Genomic DNA, 16,205 nt, shown 5'->3' on the forward strand with positions numbered 1-16,205 from the left:
ACGTTCTTTTAGCGCGCTCTATCTTTGACTCTTCCACGCCCTTCCTCCTACCGCCATTACGCAACAATCACGTGCTTGGCGTCCCAAGCGAAACTGACGAGAAGCGACAGTCTTTGAAGCGCACTCCTATCCCGAGGTAAGAAAATGTCTTTAAAGACAACAATGGGGCAAAATTGCGCGGTCATATGCACTCAACGGCCCGAAATACGGTCGCAAAAGGCGTTTCGGCACGTTTTGCCCACGCTCCTAGTTCTTTCGAGACCACGCACGGTCGATCGCTTTCGTTGCCTAACGAATACGACTAATTATAACGATATATGCGAGTAACGAAGTGGTTTTGCCTAGAATTCCGCAAGCAATGGCGTCCAGGAAGAAGGTCCTACTCAAAGTCATCATCCTCGGCGATAGCGGGTAAGCAGAGTTGCACTGTATCACAATTTCGCCGTCGCATCGCGCTCAAACCTAATCGTCACACGCACGTGGTCGCACCGAAAAAAGGGGCCCCCCAATCGGACTCAAAGTGGAACGTTTTCTCTTTCTAGCGTCGGCAAGACGTCGCTGATGAATCAATACGTGAACAAAAAGTTCAGTAATCAATACAAAGCAACGATTGGAGCCGATTTTCTCACAAAAGAAGTAATGGTCGACGATCGACTCGTTACAATGCAGGTAAAACAGTGTCGCAAATCGTCATGAGAATGAATTATACGTCGAGTCACTTCCTGTCTTTGTATTCTAGATATGGGATACGGCCGGTCAGGAGCGTTTTCAGAGTTTGGGCGTCGCTTTTTATCGCGGCGCCGATTGCTGCGTTTTGGTGTTCGACGTGACGAATGTGAGCTCGTTCAAGAATCTCGACAGCTGGAGAGACGAATTTCTCATCCAAGCCAGTCCGAGAGATCCGGAAAACTTCCCCTTCGTTCTCCTCGGCAACAAAGTCGACTTAGAAAACAGAGCGGTAAGAAATCGCGAGAAGAAGATCACGTGACTAACATCCCCGTATAAAGGTGTCCCAACGTCGCGCCGAGCAATGGTGCAAGACAAAGAACGACTTGCCATTTTTTGAAACCAGCGCCAAGGAAGCGATCAACGTCGAACAGGCGTTCCAAAAAGTAGCGAAGAGCGCCCTGATGCAGGAGACGGAAGTGGAACTATATAACGAGTTCCCCGATCAGATTCAACTCAACAGCGATAATAAGCCAGACAAGGGCGGCTGCTCCTGCTGAGTGGATCGTTTCTTCCATCTCGTTGCGTGGCGTCGTCGCGTTCGTTCTCACATTCTTGTCATTCTGCTATTAGTATGATCAACTGAGTGATATTAATTATGACTTTTCCCCTCCTTACCCTGGAATGCCCTGTAGCAGATTCTTTTTTGTGTGTGTTTGTGCTGTCGTTAGTAAGTATACGTATGAAATAATATTTTTGTATACCAATGGGGTGGAAGGGGCGAGGGGAATTCTTCTCATTGCTCGTCCAATTCCTCGGCGTCACGTGCTTTATAAATACCCAATGTCTTCTGTTCTTCGATGCACTTTTCTAAGAGAGATTGCAACTGATCTGAGTCCAGTGAAGGAATCTAAGACAAAATATTCAATAAGCGGATTTTATTATTATTATTATGACATTTAAACTCACTTCCGTTTCTGAGCAGGAATTCAACTCTTCGAGAGTCTTGTCTATTTCTTTCAGCCTTTCCGTTTCTATAACAACCATTCTTTTGACTTTCTTTAATTGATTAATTAATTAAAAACGCACCTGACTGTTGCTTTGGTAAAAGGAACTCTTCAATCCCGTCGTCTCCATCTTCTTTAGAAGGTCTGCTACTAATCATTGACACAGTTCGTTCCTTCCAATGCCCTTCAGGCACGAGAGCGTTCAGCCTCTCATTCAGATCATCCAACGCCTTTCTTTCGTCAACAGACGGAGTGAATCCATCGCTGATTATAGTCTGTAAAGCCGTCATAGCGGAGTCTTCCTCTTCATCCGTTTTCTCGTCAACGTCAACTAGCAGTTCTTCCAACCGTTTTTTCTCCTCGCTCGTCATCGCTATGACGTTGCCTGCGTCGCTAGCAAGCTCAATATTTCGTCTAATAAAATTCCTTCTTTTCGCTGTCGCCGCCGCATCTTCATCGTCGTCACAAGTTTCAACGCGTGATTGACGTTCTTCTGAACGTCGCATGTCACTTGGTTGCGTAGCAAAAAGAGGGCTTATACTCCTCGAAGGGATCCCACTCGTTTCGACTACTTCTAAAGCTTTTTCGTCTGATTCGTTGACGCTCTTCGGTTCAGCTGTCACTTTGGTGGACTTATTGGCGCCTTTTCTCTTGGATCTACCGTATCGTTTTTGTCTCTCGGTTCGCTCACTTGCCTGTTGCTCATCCAATAGTTTGATTTGCTTCTCTAGTTCCAATCTCTGCTCCTTCAAAATCTTCTCTTTCTAAGCACAAGACATTGGATAATGATGTCTATGTCTGAAGGATTGATTTTTCTCACCTTGCTTCTGTCGGCCAATAATTGATCAAGTCTCTGAATTCTAGCGAGTGCTTTTTTCAAAATTGCTTCTTGCTGATGGCAGTCACGTGATGGCTGTGACGGTGCCGGCGACGAGTGAGATCCCTCTTCCGATTCCAAGTCATCGACATATTCACCGGAATCGTCGTCGTCGTCGTCATTGCTACTCTCGTCTCGTTCAGCCTGCATGACCCAAAAGGCGTCAGCACCGTAGCGTTTGTGACGAAACGAAGAAACGCGTCCTTCTTCGTCATCTCCAACTTCCTAAGAAGAAGAAAAATCAATAATAATATACATTTATAGACTATGTATCCATCATTACCTTTTGACGATGATATTCAAAAGAATTTAGTATGCGATCCCATTCCGAGTCGGCTGGGCTGGTTTGCCGGCCTGTTCCTGGTCTCGAGTTGAGGAGAGTCGAGGGGGGCGGGGCACCGTCAGGAGGAAGATATTCCAATGACGTTTGGCTTTGACGCTGCAAAGACGCGGTCACGCGAGCTAGAAAGTCTTTCCTCGTACTTACCGATGCTGGAACCTTCGATGACGATCGGCTCGCCGTGTGAGCAGTCGAGAGAAACGAGTCGACGCTGAGAAAACGACCATTGGAGCTCATTTTTTCCATCGTGGGGACTCCCTCCGTTTACCTTCCTCGCGAGACGACTTCCATTCGGTTCTCGTGCGACGTCGACTCGCTTCTCGTTATAAATCCCGACGCCATCCTCTTCAAAAGCGTTTGTTGGGACTTGAACCCGGATTTTTGGGCTCGCTCTCCCCCGTATAAGACGATCAGCCAATAAGCATAGCGCACGGTTCCTTGTCTAACTTACACGTGTACTTAGACTGCATTCACTATGGTTGGAGCGTATCGTTGTCCCTTGTTGGTTCTCGTCGTCCTTCTCGGCACGATCTCGTCGCAAGTCGACGCGAAACTGAAGGAAGGAGACTGTGAAGGTGAGCGAAAGTATTCCACGTGGAACAAACGGTCCTTTACTCGCTACAATTGCAGTCTGCATCAAATTCCTCACGAAATTCGTCGACGGGCTAACATCAGAAGAAAAAGAGTTGCCTAATATGGAGAAAAAACTCAGACTGACGTGCGAGGAAGCAAAACGAAAGGAAAATCGCTTCGTGAGTAGTCAACTCGACTCGCGTTGACAAACAAAGGAAATAGTGATCGTTTAGTGTTACTATATCGGAGCTACGGAAGACGCGGCGACGGGAATCGTCAACGAAGTGACGAAACCGCTTTCGTCGAGCATTCCACCGGAGAGAGTTTGCGAAAAATTGAAAAAACTCGATTCGCAAATTTGCGAACTTCGATACGGTCGATAACAATAAAGAAAACAGAGAGGAGAAAAAAAATGATACCTTTTTATTATAGATAAACAAATTGACTTGAAAACGGTCGATTTGAAAAAGTTGCGTGTGAAAGATTTGAAAAAGATTCTCAGCGATTGGGACGAAATGTGCAAAGGCTGCGTCGAAAAGCAAGACTTTGTGCAGCGAATCGAAGAACTAAAGCACAAGCACGTAGAACTCTAGTAGAGTTTACCCCTTAGTCAACGTTTTTTTTGTGAGAGAATCTTCCTATGATGCTCTCTACCATCCAATCATACGTACGTACAATAAACACAAAAAAACAATACATCTCTCTACAGTCTACAAACGAATTTTTTTAATTGATTTTCGAAGCGTCTTCTTTCCTACAATTTCTTACTACATTGGAGGAGACGAGGATTTTTTTAGACTGTGATTGGCGCATCCGGGTCGTCGACGGGCGGCTGAGGCGCCTCCTTTTCGCGTTCGGAAAGATTTTCAGTTGATTTTGTTAGACCGAGCTTTTGAATTCGAAGCGTCGCTCGAACGGCATCATGAACCCTCTGGAGGGGGAGAATGATAATTAGGGTCACGTGATATATGTGCTATATATGCACCTTCCATCTGGATCGAATAAAATTCTTTTGCATCTGTTCGCTCACTTGAGCGTGGATGTCCTCCGTCTTGGCAGTATTCCCGGATATCCTAAGCAAATCAATTCCAATCTAATTTCCTGTCCTCCCCCGCCACATTAATGTTGTACAAGAGTACCACTGTACCAGGGATGTGCCAACGCTTCGTTGCAGGTGAATCGTTTGCGCGCGTCCATTTCCATCAAATGAGTGATGAAATCTTTCGCCGACTCGGATATGTTATCCCTAAAAATAGATAGAGGTGAGGGTGAAAGGTTGACTTCCCCCCCATAGGCGGGGAAGGGGTGAAAGTAGCAACCAGTAAGGCGTATCAAACTCGTAGTCTCCTTTGAGAATCTGCGCAAACAGATCGGCATCGTTTTCGTGATAGAACGGCGGATAGCCACACAATCTAGAATCAATAACAATAAGACTCTATAATATATTAACTAATTAATAGTACAGAATGTATGTGATGACTCCAATAGACCAGCAATCGACCGCTTTTCCGTATGGTTGCTGTCGCAAGACCTCTGGAGCTGTGAAAACACAGGATATAACACATATTATTTATTATTATTATTGTTTTCTTACCTACGTATCCTGGTGTGCCACATGCTGTTGCCATGGTATCCTTTTCCGCTTCTTTCGACAGTCCAAAATCGCTGATCATAATTTTCGAATCTTCATCGGGACTAAAAAAAGAAATGAGGCATACATGCATTTGCTATTTCATAATAATAAATTAATAACCTGTAATAGAGAAGGTTCTCAGGCTATAGAACAGAGAGACCAAGTAGAGAGAAAGAAAGAGAGGGAGAATCGAGAAACACCTTGAGATCTCGATGGACGACACCGAGATCGTGTAAATAGAGAACGGCCTCAAGAACTTGTTTCATCAACGAACTCGCATCCTTTTCCGTATAACTTCCCTTTTTCACGATACGATCGAATAATTCGCCACCGGTGACGCTAAAGAAACATATATATTTGTGACCACACCCACGCAGCAATGACTCACAGTTCCATAACTAAGTAAAGGTGACTCTTGTTGTCGAAGAGTTCGTAGAGCTCAACAATGTTCTTATGCTTGGCTCTATATGGTCTCTATGAAAAGGGGGCGTGGTCCCTCCTCTGTACTCTCTCTCTACTTTTTCAAAACGGTTATTTCATTTTGAAGCGATCCTTCGTTTCCTTTGAGCGCTTTCTTGTCGATGCACTTGACGGCGAAATAATTATCGGTGCCCTTTTCGCGCGCCAAGACGACTTCCGAAAAGGCACCCCTAAAAAAGAAAGAAAACGGCTCCCATCATCATTTATTCATCCGGAACTACACCCCGGACGCGTTTTTCTGTGCGCGACGACCGTCGATGTTGTCAACGCCAACGCTAACGTCAATTGGTATAGGGACGAAAGGGAAAAGAACGTTGAAAAGCGTCGCGCAACGACGAATGAGAAAAGGGGTCCCGTTTTATCGATAATGGGATGAGGGAGCTCTTGTGCAGCCTATCGATTGCTGAGATTGTCTATCGGTATATGTGCGAGCGCGCTCTCGATGCGAAAACGAAAGGCTGGGGGCGTCGAGACGAGTTCTTTTCTCCCCTCGTTTTAGCGACTCACTTTCCGAGGACTTCCTTCAATTCGTACTTCTTTGTCACCTTATCGTCGTATTTCTTCTTCGAAAAGAGCGGCATTATGCCGTGCGCGGACGAAAGGGAAGAAGAATCGGAGTCGTCGGAGCAACACGCATGCGCCGAACGAACCAACACATCCTCCATTACCTAATTTTCTTCCTTTCGTCGTGATGAGTCGCAGCTACAAGGAGGAGCTCGAATACATCGAACGCGTGGCGCCCTGCTGCTTTCGAATCAAACAGGGATTCGTGCCCAATATGAGAGTAAGCCAACGTGACGTCATATTCCACACACACGCGTGACCTTTTCCTTAGGTCGAAGGCCGATTTTTCGTCAACGATTCTTTGGAAGCACTCATGCTCGAAGAACTAAAACACCACGCGTCCTGTCGCGGTATAATTGGGAAGAGCCTTTCCTAAATAAATAAAGTTCGCTTCCTTTTCCCGCAGGGGTGGGAGGATTTTTGCCCGCCGTCAAGCAAATTGCCAACGTCGCCGCACTTCCGGGAATCGTTTCCGTATAATCTAATAAAAATTAATTATTATTTTTCAATTATTATTTATTTATTTATTTTTTAGAAATCTGTTGGTTTGCCTGACATTCATGCGGGTTACGGTTTTGCAATTGGCAACATGGCTGCCTTTGATATGGACGATCCCGATGCGGTTGTATCTCCTGGCGGCGTCGGCTTTGATATCAATTGCGGTGTAAGACTTCTGCGAACGAATTTGGACGAAAAGGACGTTGAACCGGTCAAAGAACAACTCACCCAATCGCTCTTTGATCATATTCCCGTTGGCGTCGGATCCAAGGGCGTCATTCCCATGGTTGCAAAGTACCATGACGACGACGACACGCCCACAATTCCATTTGAATCCTTGTACGTGTAGAGATTTAGAAGAAGCGTTGGAGATGGGAATGGACTGGTCTCTACGAGAAGGCTACGCGTGGGCCGAAGACAAAGAGCACTGCGAAGAATACGGACGCATGTTGCAGGCTGATCCGTCCAAAGTGAGCTCAAGAGCAAAGAAACGCGGACTTCCTCAGGTCGACTAATAAGATGCAGTGTCTCTTAATTTATTATTGAATCTATATCTTAGCTTGGTACTCTTGGTGCTGGAAATCACTATGCCGAGATTCAAGTTGTTGATGAGATCTATGATAAGCATTCGGCTAGCAAAATGGGTATTGATCATAAAGGCCAGGTACTTACTCTATTTGAGTCAGATCATCTTGTTTATTTTCGTGTCGCAGATTTGTGTTATGATTCATAGCGGATCGAGAGGCCTTGGCCATCAAGTAGCAACAGGTTCTAGATAAACAAAAGAAGGAAAGAATGAATGAATGAATGAATGATCTACGTTTATTCTTCCAGATGCTCTCGTGCAAATGGAAAAGGCTATGAAGAGGGACAAAATTCACGTTAACGATCGTCAGGTGAATTCCAATAATTCTAATAATTGGCCTAAAAGAATTAATTTTTTTCCTCCTCCTCCTCACTGTCCTCAGTTGGCTTGCGCTCGCATTTCATCCCAAGAGGGGCAAGACTATCTAAAAGGAATGGCCGCCGCAGCCAATTATGCTTGGGTGAATCGTTCCAGTATGACGTTTTTGACGAGACAAGTACACTCGCTTACTAAGAGGATACACCCCTATTATTCGTTTCCTTTCTTTGAAGGCGTTTGCCAAAGCATTCAAGTCGACTCCTGACGATTTAGACATGCACGTCATCTATGACGTTTCTCACAATATAGCAAAAGTCGAGCAGCACGTATGTTTCTTGAGAGCGCAAACTTCTCCGTATTGCTGTGAGAGATAAGGAAACTCTAGATGTTTGAAGGCAAGCAGAAAACCTTGCTGGTACATCGAAAGGGATCCACGAGAGCTTTTCCACCGCACCATCCTCTGATTCCAGTCGACTATCAGGTACAAAACAAAGGCGAAGTGGTTCACCATCAATTCTTTTTTAGTTGACTGGGCAGCCAGTGCTGATTGGTGGAACGATGGGCACGTGCAGCTACGTGCTCACAGGAACGGATAAAGGCATGGATGAAACGTTTGGAACGACGTGCCATGGAGCGGTGAGTGGCTGAGGAAAGGAAATAGAGCTTGAGGCATCATTCTCTCTCCTCTCAGGGACGAGCCTTGTCTAGGGCAAAATCGAGGTGAGACACTCATGTTGCCACCGCTAATACGTAAAGGATCTTTTTTGAAGGCGCTCTTTGGGTTATGAGGATGTTCTCGCGAAACTAAAAGAGAAGGGGATATCGATTAGAGTCGCTTCGCCGAAGTTGGTTATGGAAGAGGTATGCATATGGGGATGGGGACGTTGTTCTTTTCTCTCTATGCCATGTGCGCACTTTTTAGGCTCCACAGTCGTACAAGAATGTAACTGATGTCGTCAATACATGTAAGTCGGTCTGGTCACGTAAAATTGGATGTGTAGTGGGGCGTTTTTTTAAGGTCATGAGGCTGGAATTAGCAAAAAGACTGTCAAATTGCGTCCTATTGCTGTCATCAAGGGATAGGGGATGACTGTTTGTGAGACTAATCAAACAATGCGCTCCCTGGTGCGCGCAGCTTCATATTCCATACAGGTGCGTCATATACGTGCGCATACTACAAACTAAACATCACATGAAACCAACACTGTTCGAAAAGCAAACAGAAAATTTTTAGCTCACTGTTAGGTTTACTCCTGCACATGATTCAGTTCAGTGATGTTGTCTCCGGATTGTTCTTGCAACAACACGCAAAAACAGCCGCCACTAGAATGGCTAAGAAAACTGCTACTCCTAGAATTCCAAATACAGTCCTGACTGCCTCCACCGTTACACGTGGCGATTCTCCCACGTCCAGGTCATCCGAGCATACGTTTGGATGTATCCATTGATCAATCAAGTTGGCGATAATATTCTCCTCTTTTAATTTGAGCAATGCCAAGGTCAAATTTCTTCTATATGGCTGCCCCTGACGCATTCCAATTCCGTAACCACCTTCATCAAAATCTCGTCCAATAATCTTGGTCTTGCAGTCTGGATCTGTGCTTACGGCGTACTCAAGTGACAGCTCGTCCCAAATAAAGACATAGTCACCGCTACTGTTGCGAACGAGTTCATATCCCTCTTCGGCGCTTGCCACCATATTTATGAATTTTTTTTTGCCGCGCAAATAATTGCCCACTTTTTTGTACGGGTCAATGTCTGAATTGAGAAAAAAACGCTCGACTGAAGAGTCTGCCACTGTTCCGTACTTAACATCTGTTTGATCAATGAGGTCGTCAACACTTTGAATTCCTGGAGTAACAATTTTGGCTACAAAATAAGTCGCCAAATTTGCCGTATACACGCTTATAATAATAGTAGAAAAGAAGAACCAGCCGCCAAAAAGAATACGTGAGGACCATGTGCTTCTTACCCTACCAAAGCATGCGTGCGGCGGCTGACGCTTATTCGAATTGTTGGTAGTCGGTTCAATAGTTTCATCCTCCGTTGTATCAATACCTTGCTGAGTCAGCGTGCTATAGAGTTGCCAGATGCTTTCAAAATATAGGACAACGTAGTTGACGCACGTCGAATCTGTATCAAGCGATTAATTAATTAATTAATAATATATTCATTTTTACTCACAATTGAGAAGACGACATGCCGCCAGAACCGCAGGATATAAAACGATAATCCCTGTTAGTAGTCCCCACAGTTCCGAGGAAAACGGACGAAACGGCGCGGATGCGTCATAGCTCTGCGCTTTTTTATAGCCATACAAAGTCACACTGGAATCCATCCAACAAGTACCAGCAAATGAAATATACTTGTCTCGTTCGATGGTTACAGTAACAGGTCCAACGGCAAGATCGGCTTCCTTTTATAACAAAGATCAAAGAACTTGAGTGGTAACTGTCTAAGACAATCTTACGCATTCAAGAAGTTGGGCCATCATTCCTGTGGCAGTAACGGTTCCGTTTTTGTTCTCAATTATGTTTCCATACTTGTTATCACGCGCTGGAACAAGCGTGTATGTGAATTGCATGTATTTCTGCAACTCGTTCATCAGATCAACAACCAATCCGACATCTGAGCCCCTATCATTGACAAAAAAGTAGGGTTTCTCCTGTATCAAACAGCTAGAGTTCTATATATCAAGTTGCTAACATCATACTCTTTACTTTTACTGAAGTCACATTAAAGTGATAGGGAGGGACAGCGTTGTTGCCAGGACACTTTACAGGCAATGGAATAATGTCTCTTCGGCGCCTGCTCTGCGGTGAAAGATTTAGATCCTCTTCAAACAAATGCCTCGATACCAGGAGTTCATTTCCGTTCACGTAAGCCACCTACGTTAAACAAATCGCCAACAAATGAGCTGTTTCTTACATAATAATAATGCTTACGCACATTCCCTGTTTCACTAAGACGCAATATATTGTAGGTAGAATACATCCTAGCTTTTCCTGAAGAATCAAAAATAGTTGATCCAGATGCTCCAAAGCGCCCCCAATCAAGCTTTAGAAAAGCGCTCATAAGTCTTAACAAAGTAGTGGTATTTTTACTTACATTTTGATCAACAAACGTCTGTTTATTGACGGTGGACTCGAGAAGCAGAATGGCGTCATAAACGGATATCAAGTTTGCCTAATAAATAATAAGTTTCGTTAGGATGGTGGTAGTAGTAGAGACCAACCTGAGCTCGTTTATTAGCTGAGGGACAGTGAGCAAATAGTTCACATCCTTCGTCTACTCCCATAGCCCTCTCAAGTGGTTTGATTCCCACTCTTGTGGGCAAAACTCTTTCTATCCCAAACAACTCTACATTAACGGCACTGAAAGCTACTGAAATGTCTTTCCAAAACGTTGGCTTTGATTCAATCTATACATAATTAGTAACATGTAGTGGACAAGCTACCTATACCTTACCTCCCACGCAATGTCTTCAGTCACGAGCCACCCCATATTTCGCGTTCCTTTTTCCTGCCACAATTTAAGCATCTAAAACGCAACCAATATCTATTGCACGGGTTTAGCCAAGTCAAATTGCTAACTGCACCGCAATGAAGCGAAAGTAACAGGTGCGTGTGTAGCAGTGAACCACAACTGAATCAACGGGAATGTCAATAGCTTCTTCGTCAGTAAGCAAAGCAGAGCTGAGAACAGTAAAACCCGTTCTTTGTCCAAGTAGGTCCAGCGTCCTAAAACCTAAAGCAGAAATCAACATTGGCTGTTTACAACAAGGACTGGCCCGGCCCGGCCCGGCCCCATTGTATGCAAATAAAGCACGGTGGCGTGGCGACATGTACCTCGCTCGTCATCCGTATGCACAAGAATGCGATGCCATTGAAAACGACTTGCGACGAGAGCCACAACCTTCATCTGCCCCTCTGATGAATGCCCGAGTCCAATTTCTTTCGCACAATGACCGTTCTTTGTTGAGTTGAGGGGAAGTGTTACCGTGGGAATGCGGAAATCAAGAGTCGACAAACAAGAGGGAGTCAAATGGACGATAGGAACGTCGCACAAAATGTCGCAATCTATCGTGACGTACAAGTGCGGTTAGCAATCGTCTGTTTTCGTTTATGATGCAAAACGCACTATTTAGTGCTGATGTGTATAGGACTTTTTCGGCCCCACCCAGTAGATGAGAGAGCTGGTCCTTAGCAATGAACGGCTTCAATTCGTCTTGGAGTACCACTGCCAGTCATGCATAAGGTTTGATGTACACACAGAGAACGCAAAAAACTCACCAAAGTCAACATGAGAATCACTCTGCTGCGGCACTATTGAATTCTCAAGGACGAAAACTGCTGGGGCAACAAAGAAACAAAGCAATGTGAATAGAAAGAAGTTCAAGTTGCGGCTCATCATGAATGTCGCCTCAATCCAGCTTCGCAAGCTTAGCCTTGCAAGCCAGGATGTTCGGGTGAGAGAGACTTTCTCTCACCCAGACATCCGGAAGAAGGCGCGCTAAAAGAGCTGCAAGCACATGCTGCAAGCACATGCTGCAAGCACATGCACTTGTGACGCATACAAGCGACACAGGGTGTCTGTAGCAACCAACTTCAAACAAACTGCGTCAGTGACCGCGTGGGCTCTTCCTAACAAAGGTTAATCGCAATTTTCTTGTTGTCATCCGGCTGCAGTACGTGGTGTAGACCCACACTTCGAAAAGAATATTCCAGCGAGATAAATTTTAGAGGTTGTTCTACATTTTGGAGTCTCTTTTGCTGGCCAGTGACTTTATCGTCCTCGATCAGATTCACGCGCTAGTAGTCCCATTTTTACAGGACTGCGCACGTGACAGGGGTAAAGTGCGCACTCCTTGCAGTCCAGGATCAGGCTGGCTGGATCAGGCGGATCAGGCAGGGATCAGGCTGGGTCAGGCAGGAATCATGGATATTTCGCGCTTGAAGTCGAGGAACACTCGGCGCATGGACTCCTAAGGGACCTCTGAAAATTTGTGAGCAAAGTACTGCGAGAAAAGTTCGTCAGTGAGAGAACGCCGCCAGCTCACGGAATGCGCCGTAATAAACATGTTGCTAGGCAATAGAGTACCGATTCCCTGCGCAGACATGGCCCAGTAGACTAGATTGAACCTTGGACGAGAAAGGAGCGGGGGAATAGGCGATTAGTTTACTCAAAAAGGAAGGCCGCCTCGAGACAGGCAAGAAAATAAAGACGCGAAGGTGCACTGCTTCAAAAGACGCCTCGTCTTCGCGTCAGACCTCATTTCTAGTTGACAGAAGTCGTGATCCTTAGCATGACCTCCTTCAATTGAAGATACACCGTGACGACAGAAAGTTCAAAACACCCGGCTCACACAGATATGATATCATGTGACGAGAAAGAAAATCGGTACTACTGTCTACGATCCATCAAACGACGATATAACCAAAAACAACCCCACGAAATTACAGCCAAGCCAACTGCTGCGGCTAAAATGACAAACGCACCCCCAAAAGCCTTCAGCTTTAAGGGTTGCGGTCTTCCCACGTTGTCTCCTTCTTGTTCATTAGGCTGACACGCTCCTGCTTTAGTTATCCATTGATCGCGCAACTTTTCAACAGATCCGTCATCTTTCAATTGGAGCAGTGCCGTCGTGAAGTTTCTTCTATACGGCTGTCCCTGGCGCATTCCAATTCCGTAACCTCTTTTGTCAAAATCTCGTCCAATAAGCCTAGTGTTGCAATGTGGACTTGTGCTTACAGCGTACCCAAGTGACAGGTCGTCCCAAATGAAAACATAGCGACCGCTATTGTTGCGAACTCGTTCATATCCCTCATGAGCGTTTGCAACCATGACGTCTTTTGTCTTTTTCATAAAGTTACCCATTTTGCGGTATTTATCTATACTTGAAGTGTGAAAAAAACGTTCAGCGGCGGAGTCAATCACTGTGCCATATTGAACATTTGTTTGATCAGCAAGCTCGTCAACACTTTGAATTCCTGTTGGAATAGTGTCGGCTACAAAAAAAGTCGCTAAATTGGCCGTGTACGTAGCAACAACAATAATAGTAAAAAAGAACCAGCCGCCAAAAAGAAGACGTGATGAAAACGTGTTTCTCATCTTGTGCTTATTGCCAGTGGTAGGCACTTCAACAGTTTCATTGCTGTCAGTATCCGTTTCCATACCTTGTTGAGTCATCGTGCTAAAGAGCTGCCACACGCTTTCAAGATACAGATTGCAAAACGCTATGAACAATCCTGAAAGAAACAGCTCTAGACACAAAAGTATCAACGTTTGTTACTCACCATCAGTCAGTTCCACATTTGTTATACGAAATAGCGACAGAACAAATGGATACGTAAAGAGCATTCCTAAGAGAGTTAACCAAAGTTCCCAGGAAAAGGGACGAAGAAATGCTAAAATGTTCTTCTCTTCCACTGTTTTCTTATAGCCATACAAAGTCAAACTAGCATCCATCCAGCAAGTGTCAGCAAATGAAATATACTTTTCCCGTTCACTGGTTACAAAAAGAGTTGCAACGGCAAGATCAGCTTCCTTTTAGAAAGAGTCACAAAGAGGTTATGCAACAATTCCTATATGTCAGTCTTACACATTCAAGAAGCTGTGCCATCATTCCTGTAGCAGTGACACTTCCATTTTTGTCGATTATGTTTCCATACTTGTTTTCACGAGCTGGAATAATTGTATAAGTGAAATGCATGCGCTTCTGCAACTCGTTCATCAGATCAACAACCAGTCCGTCATACGAGCCCGTATCATTGACGAAAAGAAAAGGACGCTCCTATATAAAATATATCTTAATTAATCTACTAAGGTTGCAACATAATCACGCAATAGATTGTACTTCTACTGAAGTCACATTGAAGTGATATGGATGGTCAATGCTAGGGCACTTCGTAGGAAATGACACTACGTCCCTTCGTCGTCTGTTCTGAGGTGAACGACTAAGATCCTCTTCAAACAAAGGCTCCGAGACCATCAGATCATTGCCGCTCACGTAAGCGATCTACATACAAGTGTGCAGCCTTTTTCGTGGCGCCGGCATACTAAAATACGCACCTTCCCTGATCCACTAAGACGCAATATGTTATAAGAAGAATAAACTCTAGCCTTTCCTGATGATTCAAAAACAATTGTCTCAGATGCTCCAAAAATCGAATCAAGCTTTACGAAACGCTTAAATGTCTTTATTGAGTGGTACATATTAATGTTTGCTTACCTTTCGATCAGCAAACGCTTCAAAATGTTTATCAGCAGTAGACTTTATAAGCAAAATAGCATCATAAACAGACATCAAGTTTGCCTGTAGTAATAAATGATGAGGATGATGATGATCAGATGATGCGATAAGAGACCTGTGCTCGTTTATTTGCTGATGGACAGTGAGCAAATAGTTCGCATTTCATAGCCTTCTCAAGTGATTGAATTCGCATTCTTTCCGGTATAACCCTTTCTACCCCCAACAATTCTACGTCGACAGCATTAGACACTACCGCTATGTCTTTCCAAAACGATGGCTTGGATTCAATCTATGCAAAAGTTACTAGTGGCAATTTAACTGCAGCAGTCTATAGCTAATTTACCTCCCACGCAATGTCTTCTGTTACCAGCCACGCAATATTTTTCGTAGGCTCTTTTTCCTGCCACAATTTAAGCATCTAGAATGCAATCAGTAGTTATTGCATGCCGTTGAAAATTTCACTCTGCACCGCAATGAAGCGAAGATAACATGTGCGCGTATTACAGTGAACCATGACTAGATCAACAAAAATCTCCATGGCTTCTTCGTCACTGAGCAAAGCAGAGCTGAAAACAGTAAATCCCGTTCTTTGTCCAAGTAGGCGAAGCAAGTCGAAACCTAAAGTAGAAAACGATCAATAGTGGTATACGTACAGTGTATTACGGTAAATGATCGAAACGAACGTACTTCGCTCTTCATCTGTATGCAAAAGAATGCGACTCCACTGAAAGCGACTTGCGGCGAGAGCTACAACTTTCATCTGTCCTTCAGCCGAATGCCCAAGGCCAATTTCTCTCGCACAGCGACCGGCGGCGTTCTTCGTCGTAGAGTTCATGGGAACTGTTACCGTAGGAATGCGGAAATCCGAAGTAGACAAACAAATGTGAGTCAAGTGGACTACAGGAACGTTGCACACAATGTCGCAATCTATACGTAAAACGGTTAGGAATCGCGGAAATATTGACGGCGTAAAACACACTATTCAGTGCCGACGTGTACACGACTCTTTCGGCCCCGCCCAGCAGAAGGGCCAACTGCTCCTTAGCGACAAATGGCTCCCGCTCATCCTGAAGCACCACTGCCAGCAAAAAGGAACTACTAGTAATATAGTTTTTGATGCAGCGGCAAAGAATGCTCACCAAAGTGAACGTCAGAGTCACGATGCGACGATGTCATCGGGTTGCCGCGAGCGAGAACGGCAAGGGTCACGAAAAGCAATTTCAAGTTGAGTAGATTGTAGTTCGAAAGGTCACTCATAATGTCGCCTATCTGTAGCGCGCGATGAGTCGGCAAATTAATCGGCTTCTACACGTAAATTGCCCTGCGTAAAGATCTCGAATTCCAAATTAAATTAGTAGACAGAGAGCCAAGGACAAGCGTCATTTCCAGTCAGGCGTGGATAAAGCGCGCA

At 44.8% G+C, this 16,205-nt stretch overlaps 7 protein-coding genes across 8 annotated transcripts; 3 read left to right on the top strand and 4 right to left on the bottom strand.

The window, feature by feature from the left end:
- Positions 1–36: 36 nt before the first annotated feature.
- LOC136186587 (ras-related protein Rab-7a-like) lies at positions 37–1,433 on the top strand. The gene is made up of 5 exons (XM_065973980.1): positions 37–136; positions 346–411; positions 543–669; positions 740–958; positions 1,008–1,433. The coding sequence occupies exons 2-5, from the start codon at positions 359–361 to the stop codon at positions 1,224–1,226; spliced, it is 618 nt and encodes a 205-aa protein (XP_065830052.1). The 5' UTR covers positions 37–136; positions 346–358; the 3' UTR covers positions 1,227–1,433.
- Positions 586–3,391, bottom strand: LOC136186584 (fibrous sheath-interacting protein 1-like). The gene is made up of 7 exons (XM_065973977.1): positions 3,159–3,391; positions 3,038–3,101; positions 2,834–2,989; positions 2,494–2,775; positions 1,756–2,437; positions 1,636–1,700; positions 586–1,576 (listed from the first exon to the last, which is right to left on the bottom strand). Exons 1-7 carry the CDS (start codon positions 3,230–3,232, stop codon positions 1,463–1,465), a joined length of 1,437 nt encoding a protein of 478 aa, XP_065830049.1. The 5' UTR covers positions 3,233–3,391; the 3' UTR covers positions 586–1,462.
- On the top strand, positions 3,309–4,159 carry LOC136186588 (mesencephalic astrocyte-derived neurotrophic factor homolog). Its single transcript, XM_065973981.1, has 4 exons — positions 3,309–3,465; positions 3,521–3,642; positions 3,697–3,838; positions 3,896–4,159. The coding sequence occupies exons 1-4, from the start codon at positions 3,366–3,368 to the stop codon at positions 4,054–4,056; spliced, it is 525 nt and encodes a 174-aa protein (XP_065830053.1). The 5' UTR covers positions 3,309–3,365; the 3' UTR covers positions 4,057–4,159.
- Positions 4,057–6,209, bottom strand: LOC136186586 (calcium/calmodulin-dependent protein kinase type 1-like). Its single transcript, XM_065973979.1, has 11 exons — positions 6,084–6,209; positions 5,615–5,746; positions 5,485–5,559; positions 5,297–5,435; positions 5,217–5,239; positions 5,058–5,158; positions 4,927–5,002; positions 4,783–4,875; positions 4,611–4,709; positions 4,449–4,536; positions 4,057–4,394 (listed from the first exon to the last, which is right to left on the bottom strand). The coding sequence occupies exons 1-11, from the start codon at positions 6,155–6,157 to the stop codon at positions 4,257–4,259; spliced, it is 1,038 nt and encodes a 345-aa protein (XP_065830051.1). The 5' UTR covers positions 6,158–6,209; the 3' UTR covers positions 4,057–4,256.
- LOC136186585 (RNA-splicing ligase RtcB homolog) lies at positions 6,201–8,775 on the top strand. The gene is made up of 16 exons (XM_065973978.1): positions 6,201–6,360; positions 6,412–6,490; positions 6,547–6,614; positions 6,676–6,932; positions 6,988–7,144; positions 7,198–7,302; positions 7,352–7,406; positions 7,473–7,534; positions 7,607–7,720; positions 7,776–7,868; positions 7,928–8,023; positions 8,068–8,178; positions 8,234–8,262; positions 8,313–8,403; positions 8,465–8,507; positions 8,561–8,775. Exons 1-16 carry the CDS (start codon positions 6,268–6,270, stop codon positions 8,623–8,625), a joined length of 1,518 nt encoding a protein of 505 aa, XP_065830050.1. The 5' UTR covers positions 6,201–6,267; the 3' UTR covers positions 8,626–8,775.
- LOC136186583 (glutamate receptor ionotropic, kainate 1-like) lies at positions 8,663–12,368 on the bottom strand. Of its 2 annotated transcripts, XM_065973974.1 has the most exons (13): positions 12,297–12,368; positions 11,835–12,249; positions 11,683–11,781; positions 11,391–11,621; positions 11,141–11,289; positions 11,011–11,082; positions 10,778–10,963; positions 10,651–10,728; positions 10,492–10,599; positions 10,263–10,430; positions 10,013–10,207; positions 9,727–9,958; positions 8,663–9,675 (listed from the first exon to the last, which is right to left on the bottom strand). In XM_065973974.1, the coding sequence occupies exons 2-13, from the start codon at positions 11,953–11,955 to the stop codon at positions 8,807–8,809; spliced, it is 2,508 nt and encodes an 835-aa protein (XP_065830046.1). In that variant the 5' UTR covers positions 11,956–12,249; positions 12,297–12,368; the 3' UTR covers positions 8,663–8,806. The 2 variants fall into 2 exon arrangements, with proteins under 2 accessions (XP_065830046.1, XP_065830047.1); XM_065973975.1 differs by having other exon boundaries at positions 11,835–12,331.
- A 535-nt stretch (positions 12,369–12,903) lies between these two features.
- Positions 12,904–16,177, bottom strand: LOC136186052 (glutamate receptor 2-like). The gene is made up of 12 exons (XM_065973290.1): positions 15,934–16,177; positions 15,774–15,872; positions 15,482–15,721; positions 15,264–15,412; positions 15,138–15,212; positions 14,910–15,083; positions 14,774–14,857; positions 14,614–14,718; positions 14,399–14,560; positions 14,144–14,335; positions 13,839–14,088; positions 12,904–13,790 (listed from the first exon to the last, which is right to left on the bottom strand). The coding sequence occupies exons 1-12, from the start codon at positions 16,049–16,051 to the stop codon at positions 12,946–12,948; spliced, it is 2,493 nt and encodes an 830-aa protein (XP_065829362.1). The 5' UTR covers positions 16,052–16,177; the 3' UTR covers positions 12,904–12,945.
- Between the last annotated feature and the right edge of the window lie 28 nt (positions 16,178–16,205).

This window comes from Oscarella lobularis, chromosome 4 (assembly GCF_947507565.1).
Source record: "Oscarella lobularis chromosome 4, ooOscLobu1.1, whole genome shotgun sequence".
Taxonomy (NCBI): Eukaryota; Metazoa; Porifera; class Homoscleromorpha; order Homosclerophorida; family Oscarellidae; genus Oscarella; species Oscarella lobularis.

Coding starts and splice junctions, on each gene's coding strand:
- LOC136186586 (XM_065973979.1), bottom strand. CDS start 6,157: ATGCCGCTCTTTTCGAAGAAGAAATACGACGATAAGGTGACAAAGAAG. Junction 5,240..5,296: donor TCGTCCATCGAGATCTCAAG/GTGTTTCTCGAT, acceptor TCTGTTCTATAG/CCTGAGAACCTTCTCTATTA. Junction 4,876..4,926: donor GGAGTCATCACATACATTCT/GTACTATTAATT, acceptor TATTGATTCTAG/ATTGTGTGGCTATCCGCCGT.
- LOC136186588 (XM_065973981.1), top strand. CDS start 3,366: ATGGTTGGAGCGTATCGTTGTCCCTTGTTGGTTCTCGTCGTCCTTCTC. Junction 3,466..3,520: donor GAAGGAAGGAGACTGTGAAG/GTGAGCGAAAGT, acceptor CTACAATTGCAG/TCTGCATCAAATTCCTCACG. Junction 3,643..3,696: donor AACGAAAGGAAAATCGCTTC/GTGAGTAGTCAA, acceptor GTGATCGTTTAG/TGTTACTATATCGGAGCTAC.
- LOC136186585 (XM_065973978.1), top strand. CDS start 6,268: ATGAGTCGCAGCTACAAGGAGGAGCTCGAATACATCGAACGCGTGGCG. Junction 6,361..6,411: donor GATTCGTGCCCAATATGAGA/GTAAGCCAACGT, acceptor CCTTTTCCTTAG/GTCGAAGGCCGATTTTTCGT. Junction 7,869..7,927: donor TAGCAAAAGTCGAGCAGCAC/GTATGTTTCTTG, acceptor AGGAAACTCTAG/ATGTTTGAAGGCAAGCAGAA.
- LOC136186587 (XM_065973980.1), top strand. CDS start 359: ATGGCGTCCAGGAAGAAGGTCCTACTCAAAGTCATCATCCTCGGCGAT. Junction 412..542: donor ATCATCCTCGGCGATAGCGG/GTAAGCAGAGTT, acceptor TTCTCTTTCTAG/CGTCGGCAAGACGTCGCTGA. Junction 670..739: donor ATCGACTCGTTACAATGCAG/GTAAAACAGTGT, acceptor TTTGTATTCTAG/ATATGGGATACGGCCGGTCA.
- LOC136186052 (XM_065973290.1), bottom strand. CDS start 16,051: ATGAGTGACCTTTCGAACTACAATCTACTCAACTTGAAATTGCTTTTC. Junction 15,413..15,481: donor GCATACAGATGAAGAGCGAA/GTACGTTCGTTT, acceptor TTTCTACTTTAG/GTTTCGACTTGCTTCGCCTA. Junction 14,858..14,909: donor CAGCAAATAAACGAGCACAG/GTCTCTTATCGC, acceptor TTATTACTACAG/GCAAACTTGATGTCTGTTTA.
- LOC136186584 (XM_065973977.1), bottom strand. CDS start 3,232: ATGGCGTCGGGATTTATAACGAGAAGCGAGTCGACGTCGCACGAGAAC. Junction 2,438..2,493: donor TATTGGCCGACAGAAGCAAG/GTGAGAAAAATC, acceptor TCTTGTGCTTAG/AAAGAGAAGATTTTGAAGGA. Junction 1,701..1,755: donor TTTACCAAAGCAACAGTCAG/GTGCGTTTTTAA, acceptor TGGTTGTTATAG/AAACGGAAAGGCTGAAAGAA.
- LOC136186583 (XM_065973974.1), bottom strand. CDS start 11,955: ATGATGAGCCGCAACTTGAACTTCTTTCTATTCACATTGCTTTGTTTC. Junction 10,600..10,650: donor AGACGTTTGTTGATCAAAAT/GTAAGTAAAAAT, acceptor GCTTTTCTAAAG/CTTGATTGGGGGCGCTTTGG. Junction 10,208..10,262: donor TTAATGTGACTTCAGTAAAA/GTAAAGAGTATG, acceptor TGTTTGATACAG/GAGAAACCCTACTTTTTTGT.